At 46.2% G+C, this 9,428-nt stretch overlaps 1 protein-coding gene across 2 annotated transcripts in view; it reads left to right on the forward strand.

Annotated features, from left to right (window-relative positions):
• dnah9 (dynein, axonemal, heavy chain 9) overlaps positions 1 to 9,428 on the forward strand; it is a 127,756-nt gene that overhangs the window by 78,149 nt on the left and 40,179 nt on the right. For both annotated transcript variants that reach the window (XM_087175838.1, XM_087175837.1), the window contains exons 55-62: positions 2,376 to 2,456; positions 3,543 to 3,722; positions 4,268 to 4,498; positions 6,006 to 6,200; positions 7,362 to 7,481; positions 8,628 to 8,816; positions 8,915 to 9,150; positions 9,237 to 9,359. In XM_087175838.1, coding sequence (XP_087031964.1) covers positions 2,376 to 2,456; positions 3,543 to 3,722; positions 4,268 to 4,498; positions 6,006 to 6,200; positions 7,362 to 7,481; positions 8,628 to 8,816; positions 8,915 to 9,150; positions 9,237 to 9,359 — 1,355 coding nt within the window. The remainder of the gene's footprint in view (positions 1 to 2,375; positions 2,457 to 3,542; positions 3,723 to 4,267; positions 4,499 to 6,005; positions 6,201 to 7,361; positions 7,482 to 8,627; positions 8,817 to 8,914; positions 9,151 to 9,236; positions 9,360 to 9,428) is intronic.

Raw genomic sequence — 9,428 nt, forward strand, 5'->3', positions numbered from 1 at the left:
CACACACACACACACACACACACACACACACACAGCCAGATGTCTCTTTGTTGCATGAATGAAGCTATACTTAGTCACCACGGCGATGAAGCCAAACACTGAAATCCCAAACTGTGTTGAATTGATCTGTAAGCCATCTCTCTGTCTCTCTCTCTCTCTCTCTCTCTCTCCCCCTCTCTCTCTCTGTCTCTCTCTCTCTCTCTCTCTCTCTCTCTCTCTCTCTCTCCCTCACCCTCTCCCTCTCTCTCCCTCCACCTCTCTCTCTCTCTCTCTCTCTCTCTCTCTCTCTCTCTCTCTCGCTCCCTCTGTCTCCCCCCATGTGGATGAATGGGAGTTGTTGCTGCCTCGGTATCAGATCTCATGTTGCCTAAAGAAACAGTTGTTCTCATTTACATTAACAGCAGAGAGTGAGTGGGCAGCTTCATGAAGAGCGTCAGCGGCACAGAGACGTGTTCTCCTGCTTCGTCTTCGGTCTGCAGCAGATAAACACACGAGCTGCCCAGATGTACTGAATATCACCCGTGTCTCCCACCAATTAGTTTGTCCCTCTTCCCCCTCCCCTCCCCTCCTCTCCCTCCTCTCCCTCCTGTCTTCCCCGCTGCCTATTCATCATGTTGATGGCTCACTCGGTGCTCGTCTAATGTTCGACCGCATCTTTTGTGCGGAATCGTCACCGCCGAAAGGACTGTCTTCCCCCTGGCCTGATTTCCTGTTTGTTAATTAGCTGAAAGACAAGCATGAAAAACAGTCTGCTTTTATTTCCCCAGTGCAACATTTTGATGGAGTCGGACGGTAATGCAGAGCCCTATTTGTCCGGGAGTTATGAGGAGTTTGTAACGGCTTTAATTTCTCTTTATGACCGTCCTTGGTCTGTGTGTGTGTGTGTTTGTGTGTGTGTGTGTGTGTTGTGTGTGTGTGTTGTGTGTGTGTGTGTGTGTGTGTGTTGTTTGTAGCTTTTGCTCCCAAAGCTTTTTTTCCCCCACACACACACACACACACACACACACACACACACGCATGTCATTTATCTTTTTCTACACCTTTATCTTCACGGTTCACAATAAGATTTTCTTCTAATGACGGATTAAAAGGTCACATGTGTGGTCCGTGACACAGTCCTGCTGAGCACCAACCGTTTCGACCCTTTTGTGAAGCTCGTTTCCTCGGCTCTCCCGTGGCTCAGGATCCTCTTTATTGCTCTGAAGATGTTTAAGTTTCAATTAAATTGCCGTCGAACTCGATCAGAGATTTTATTACCAATAAGATCCAACAATGATGCAGACAACACAAACAAATGATCAGGCCTTCAAAACCGCCCGAGAGATTCAATTAGATGATAGCGATAGATTCATTAGTGCCCATGATATACACATTGATTGCTACTTAAATCATTTAATGAGACAAAAATAGGTTATCGTCAGCAGCTGCCCGACGCTCCGTTGACTGCACCCTCATATTAACGCCGAAACGACGATAACGACGAAAACTGGAGAAGCTTCGTCTTCTGTGCGTTTTCCTGTGTGAATTTGACACGAGAACATTCATAGTGGTTAGCCTAGCTTAGCATTAAAAGTAAGAGGGGAGCTAGCGTTGCTCTGTCCAACGTTCAGAGATCACCAACACCTCTAAAGATTAACACGGGTGTTTTCAAAGTCTTCAAGACAAACCTTGGAACTGTTGGGAGCCCCAGTCTTTATGCTAAGCTAGGCTAACTGGATCCCGGGTTCCCGCTCTGTAGTTAGCGCACAGACATGAGAGTGGTGTCAATATTCTCACAAATAAGCTTTCTTCAGAAATACTGAACGACGTCTTTAAAGGTTCCCTGTGGGATGTTTGAGCTCGACCGACACGGGAGAAATGTTCTCGCTGGCTGCAGAGGCTCGTGTTACAAATACAGAACACGCTGCACGCAAGCCACAAAAACATGAAACAGCTGATGGGATATTAACATCAAGGATTGAATGAATCGGAGCAATTTAATTCCCAAAATTATTCCATTAACCAGCAGCTGATAGTGGTAAATTTCCTGCAAAGACACAGAAGACTGAGATGTAAACAAAGCAAATCATCATTGGAGTATTAAGTCTCTAACAGTAATATAAAGGTTGAGTACTTAAATAGCACCACTGCTGTTTGTTTACATGAAAACTCCACATGGGACCTTTAAGTTTGAATTAAAGGTAGATTTTTCTACACTTTAATATGCTGTAGATTTTCTTTAAAAACTGATTCATTTGCCATAAAAGACTGAAGTATCTTTCATTGTGGTCTGGTGAACATGACCCATAGTTCATTGATCCAGATCTGCTGACTCGGCTGCAGTATCAGTGTCTCACCCCCCCCCCCCCCCCCCCCCCCATGTCTCATTCTCTCAGGTGGATGACCTCAAGGCCAAGCTGGCTGCTCAGGAGGTGGAGCTGAAGCAGAAGAACGAGGACGCCGACAAGCTAATTCAGGCAAGAACAGGCTCCTTTCTAACACTGCAAAAAACATAAAATATCACAGTTGAAGTGTTTTTCTCACTCACAACACCTTCTGTTATCCACAGTTTTGAGTTTTATTAGCTCAGGTTCAGTTTCGTCTGCCTCTGAGATTTTTCTGCTGTGACCCCAATATCAACGGAGGTGAAGGGAGCTTCACTTCTGGGGCTCAAAGAAATGAAATATGACATTTAAAAAATTCAGCTCCTGCCTGTTGCTCCAGAAACACTGTCCACATAACTCTGGATAATCCACACACACACACACACACACACACACACACACACACACACACACACACACCGTCCGGGTGTCGGGCGGAGAAGCCGCTCAGTTACAGCGTCAGAAGTTCATAGAGAGATGGGATCAAGCCTCTGATCTGTTTCAGCTCCTCTTATCTTCTCTTATGGATCCGTCTCTGATAGGTCGGAGGGGAAACATTAGCACGCTGCACCAGGGTTTTCTGGGTATTTTTTTTTTTTGGATGTTGAACTTTTCTTGCTGCTGCTGAGGGGTTTGTAAGAATTAGAATCTGCCTGTAGATTCATGTTAAGTCTCTTTGTCTCTGAACTCTGGACGACCCGCTTGGAAGGTTATTTTCATTCCTCCGCGCCGGCGACAGCCAGAGCCCGTTCTCCTGGACACGATATCTCCGTCACACCATGACGGTACTTCTTCAGATTTGGCACAAACATTCACAAGGACTCAAGGGCGAACTGATTAAGTTTTGGTGATCAAAGGCCAAAGGTCAAAGGTCACGGTGACCTCACAAAATGCGGTTTTGGCCCTGTGAACGCAATATCTCCGTAACGCCTTGAGGGAAATTTTCTTCAGATTTTGCACAAATGTAAAAAGGTCAAAGGTCAAGGTCAGTGTGACTTATCACAGCAATTATGACAAAATTTCCCACAAGTGGTTCATATTTTGAAGTGACCTGGAAGCAGTCTGAGTGGCGGAGGCAGTAATTCTGTTTGTTTAGCGTGTCCACGCTGTGAAAGCTATAAGCCACTTACTCAACTCCCCACCATTAACCCAGCAATAACTCTCCCCCGCCGTCTGCAGGTCGTCGGGGTGGAAACCGAGAAGGTGTCCAAGGAGAAAGCGGTGGCTGATGAGGAGGAGCAAAAGGTGGCGGCCATCGCTGTGGTGGTCAGCGGCAAGCAGAGAGACTGTGAGGAGGACTTGGCCAAGGCTGAACCGGCTCTCCTGGCTGCTCAGGACGCCCTCAACACTCTTAATAAGGTCAGTTCCTCTCTCTTCGCTCGCTGTGTCTTATTGATTTGCTCCATCATACTTTTCTCTCTTAGTTTTTTTTTTTTTTTTTTTAAGAGGGCTTGTGTTGTTTTTTTCTTTGTTTGATTTCGTTTTCCCAGCTTCAGTGGAATAAGTTATGTCCACACAGACCTTGAACCGTATAAAAGATTATTGAATCACAGGATTTAGCCGTGTCTTTGCTAAAATAATGTCTTCTATGTTCCGCGGGCGTTTTACTGCATCTTCGCATCCCATGTAGGTTTACGAGCAGCCTAGGGGATTTTCAAAAACACCCTCTGTGTTTAAAAGGTGCTCTCTACTCAAACAAGCAGAACAGACAGTTCAATCACCGCTCAGAGCTCTCTAAAGATGCCCTAATTAGTATTCTCTGTTGTCGTCTCAAAGTCAGCACAGGTTCTTCTTCCTTTATTCTAATCCGTTCCCTCTCTCTTTTTTCCCCCAGCAGACCGCAGTCGTTCAAACTCAATTAAATCACAGCTCTTTCATTTTTCCCTCTATCTTCTCCACCTCAGAACAACTTGACAGAGTTGAAGTCGTTCGGGTCTCCGGTGGCGGCGGTGACCAACGTCACAGCAGCGGTCATGGTCCTGATGGCGCCCGGAGGGAAAGTCCCGAAGGACCGCAGCTGGAAGGCGGCAAAGGTGATGATGGCCAAGGTGGACGCGTTCCTGGACTCTCTGATAAACTTCAACAAGGAGAACATCCCAGAGGCTTGTCTCAGAGCTATTCAGCCTTACCTGCAGGTGAGTTGCTCATTAAAGTCGACGCTAACGGCGTGCAGCGCCTGGCGCTCGGCGGGTTCAGCTGAGAATTCATGAATTCAGCAGGGGCGTGATTACAGCGACAGAGACGCATTACGGCTGCCAAGTGTCCAAATGACAGCCGGAGAAAATCAACCAGTTAATTAAGCATTACAGATTTAACGGCCGCCCCGATGATGAAGTTCAGTGGAGCAGATACGAGGTTCGTCAGGGCGGCAGATAGATTCACCGTGTGCACCAGCCTCCAGAGACGCTCCATGTAACAACGTCTGACCTTTAATATTTAATAGCCGTGGTCAAAAATCAATGTCACATCATGTTTATGGAGAAAAACACCACAACATTTCTAACTTGTAATGTCTCTCTGACTTTTTTGGGTTTAAGTTTAAAGTTTTGAGTCCGGTCAAACCGAGCTGTGGAACAGTTTAATTTAATGCTTTTTTGTTCCACAGTCACTGACGTCATGTGACCTGAAAACACAGATACCGCCTGTGAACGGTCTGCACGATAAACCAAGAAGGAAGAACACAACACTTCTCTTTCAATAAGCACTCAGGTCGTCTTACGCTGCAGTTTCTCTTGGTGGTATGAGCAGCAACTCATGGCTAATATGGCTAATGGCTAATATTAGCTAATGTTGTGTCACTGTTATCCTCTAACATTGTCCTGTATTAGCCACGTTAGCTCCTCTTCAGTGAGTTGTTATGCTAGCTTGAAGGGAATGTGCAGTGGAAATGTTGTAGTTGTTAGACACAAACTTTCTTTAACATTTCTACAACTCATCAACTGGTCTAATAAATAAATCAGTACTCTGTTACATTTGAATATATGATTTTTAATGGAGTCAACAAGACTATTTGTCCCCTACTTTCAGGTTTTATTGGTAATAAAGTGGTAAAAGCATCAGGTAGAACCTTGGTGATTATGTCCTTTAAATCAAATCATTCATCTTTGAAATTTATGTTTGTTTGGCTGCATCCCAAGTACAAAAGATAAAAGCTGCTATTTTGATCTGGAATATCTAGGATCTAGAGGATGTATCTGCAGCATATTTTAGTCACAAATGGGGGGTTTTGTATTCACCTTTGTACAGCACTATTTGTAAATAGCTAGCTTAATGTATGCTAATCTAGCTAATGTAAATGATCTCTAATGTATGAATTAATCTTTTTTAAATAAAAGAGAAATAAGGAAACAGTAGCTACATTTCCAAGAATACCTGTCTCACCAGCGTTAGCTTAATGTAGCTCTCGTGGATTAGCGAGCTGTCGAGTTGACTGTCCCTCTGCGGCAGAGAAATGTTGAATAAAATATTTTTTAATGGTTAAGCAAATGTCAGAAGACAGAATCTTGGTCTTAACTCAGTTTTGTATGTGTGAATATGTAGTTACTACATCTGCAGGGCAGTGTAGGAATATTTCCAGCCTCTCTGTAGATGAGTCCGAGGCTCCGGTGGAGTTTGTGATACGTTTGACACTTTTCACTCCAGGATCCGGAGTTCCTGCCAGACCTGGTGGCCTCCAAGTCCTACGCCGCCGCCGGCCTGTGCTCCTGGGTTCTGAACATCGTCAAGTTCTACGAGGTGTACTGCGAGGTGGAGCCCAAGCGTCGGGCTCTGAGCAAGGCCAACGCGGAGCTGGCTGCGGCGCAGGAGAAGCTCGCCGCCATCAAGAGCAAGATCAACGTAAGCCGCCGTGTTGGACCGAAGACGCAGGAAATGAAAAAGTTTATTTGTCGCATGTCGAACGTCTATTTCAAAACATCATTTCAATATCTGAAAATCCAGACGATATATTCTTTGAAATTATATCACCATTTTATTAAAGTCAAGACTTACTCTTCTTGCCTTCCAGACATTTCACAGAAAAACACAGTGACACAAACACTAAAGAGTTTCTTAGCACTTTAGCTGGTGGGATGTCTTCTTCATAAAACAGAGTGTGGGCTGAAAAATGACTCGTGAAAGCCGGTAATCTCAGCACCTAAGTATGAATCAACAACTCTATCGAACCCTGAAGATATGCAGCATAATAAGAAGTCGACGCTACAGAAATTAAACAAAATAAAAACAACAACGTGAACCCCGAGGCCGTGAGCCGCCGCCAAAATCCAGGATATGAATAATTTTATCGAGGCTTGAGTGACAGTTGACACGAGCTGTGCCAGAAGTGATAAACCACCAGCATTTCATCAATACAAAGCTGCTGTAAGTGCTATTAAAGGCTTTTACTGTTCATTAATCTAAAACCAAATCCATCAACCTAAAAAACCCTATTGGTAAAAGCAGCTGTAAATAATTGTTTCTCCGTGGCGTTTGACATTCAGCACATCAGAGCGGCGGAGAGCCCCGGCAGAGCGCGGCGCCCGGGACTCCGCTGCGGCGTCCGCGGCTTACATCAAACCCTGCAGAGTGACGACTGTTAATAAGATCCGGCGTGACTCCTCGCTGTCATTTTTTCAGCCCTCAGTCAGATCGGTCGAGCGGTGATAGGGTTCGGAGCCAGGGGGGGATTAGCAATCCTCAAACTAATCTACTGAACCTGTGCGCCTCTCCACCGATTAATCCTGTTTGTCCTTGTGCTAATTGCTTCCATATGCCAAATAAATCCATAACGGAGGGATTTTACGCAACTTTTCACACACCCCCAACTTTCTTTAGTCGTCTTTGTTTTCTGTCTTTGAGGATTCTTTATGATCATGCTGTATTATTTATTATTTATTGTTTATAGTATACATATTTTAATGAGTGCCACTTTGTTTTCTGTTTCTGTGTGTGTGTGTGTGTGTGTGTGTGTGTGTGTGTGTGTGTGTGTGTGTGTGTGTGTGTGTGTGTGTGGCTCATCAGCACCTTAATGAGAACCTCGCCAAGCTGACAGCCAAGTTTGAGAAAGCCACAGCGGACAAGCTCAAGTGCCAACAGGAAGCAGAATCAACCGCGCTCACCATCTCCCTCGCCAACCGACTGGTGAGGAGGGCGACAGCGGGGTCACACAGAGCATCAGCTCCAATAATGACACACACACACACACACACTTTCTTTTCTTTCCCACCTGTGCCACATGCTCCTTGTGTACAAACCTCTGCAGATACACACACACACACACACACACACACACACACACACACACACACACACACACACACACACACGCAAACTGTTTTTAGTCTTGTTTGTTGTGTCTTTGTTTTTTTCTTTATTAGAGCTCTGAACAAACCCGGACACACACATACTGAAACACAACACTTAGATTTAACAGTGTAACTCTCGGGCTCTCTGTCGACACGCAGTGAATCTTGGGATAGTTTTCAGCAAACCGCCCGTTGGATCCTTCAGGAAAAGAAAGACGCCTCTGAAGCAGCTTCTGACTGATGCTGCGGTTCACTGGGATTCGTGTTCGGATGTCCGCTGGTCACTCCGACCGTTCTTGTTCTCGTTCTAACGGCGTTGTGAGGATGAGTTGCTCGCTGGCTGCGCTCCGTCGACCCGAGGCCCGAGCGCTGATGAAGCATTTTCCAATCATCATATCTGGGTCTCCAACTGAGCTGACCTAAATTTCCTGATGCTTAGACCCAGCGGGGGGTGGGGGGGGTAAAATACATATGTTTACACACATACACTCACATATATACATAAGTCCCGGGGTGTAAATCCTCTGCTGACAGCAGCAAAAGAAAGAAAGAAAGTGTTGACACAGTTCGTATGATGATGTAAATTATTCAGAGGAAGCTTCCAGAGCAACGTCTGAACTCGTCTGTTAGTCGCAAATATCAGTGTTCTGTGTTTCCACGCTGGAAAGTTACAGTCTGTGTTCGAGTGCGGAGCCTTTCGAGTTTAGAGGAGATACGATATTAAGGTGAACTTTATTGATCCCTGAAGGGAAATCGGATCATTGCTGCGGTAAAGAGTCGAGGTGATAAACTATATAGAAACCTAATAAAAAAAGGACTTGAAGGGAGCAACGTATTGTTGTTCTGGAGATTTCCTGATGTTCAGGAGTGTGAGCTTCGGTGACGGCAGACGTGGATTAATATAGATTTGATTTTTACAGGAAACCCCCGCGGGGGAAAGTGGAGTGGTGAAGTGAGGAATGAATCCGTCCCTGTGTTTCAGGTGGGGGGTCTGGCGTCGGAGAACGTTCGCTGGGCGGAGGCCGTGGAAAACTTCAAGAGACAGGAGAGGACTCTGTGTGGCGACGTCCTCCTCATCACCGCCTTCATCTCCTACTTAGGATACTTCACCAAACGCTACAGGATCCAGCTGATGGACAACACCTGGAGGCCGTATCTCAGTCAGCTGACGGTGAGTGGCCTGGTGATATACGGCGACAGAGGGATGAGACCTGGAGGCCGGACTCCAAGGTAACACACGATTCAAACTCCACCGTTATCCCCTGTAAGGTTCCCATCCCGGTGACCCCTGACCTGGACCCTCTGACCATGCTGACCGACGACGCCGACATCGCGGCGTGGCAAAACGAGGGGCTGCCTGCCGACAGGATGTCCACCGAGAACGCAACCATTATCACTTCCTGCCAACGCTGGCCCCTCATGGTGGACCCCCAGCTGCAGGGCATCAAGTGGATCAAAAACAAATACGGCGAGGACCTGCGCGTCATCCGCATCGGGCAGAGAGGGTAAGAAGCTTCGCCGTGAAATGAGCACACGGTGTCTTTTATGATGAGATTGTGGCGAGAGGAAATCCTGCTGTTTCTCCCTGAAGGTACCTGGACGCCGTAGAAAGAGCTCTGGCAGCAGGTGACGTGGTTCTGATCGAGAACCTGGAGGAGACGCTGGATCCTGTTCTTGGACCTCTGCTGGGCAGAGAGACCATTAAGAAGGGCAGGTGAGATCTGTTATAATTCATTCTAATGATGAATGGAGAAACGGACTGAGGCAGGCTGAAGAGATGGTG

Source organism: Seriola lalandi, unplaced genomic scaffold (assembly GCF_002814215.2).
Source record: "Seriola lalandi dorsalis isolate HSWRI2012SDOR001 ecotype SW California unplaced genomic scaffold, Sedor1 jcf7180002054506, whole genome shotgun sequence".
In the NCBI taxonomy this organism is placed as follows: Eukaryota; Metazoa; Chordata; class Actinopteri; order Carangiformes; family Carangidae; genus Seriola; species Seriola lalandi.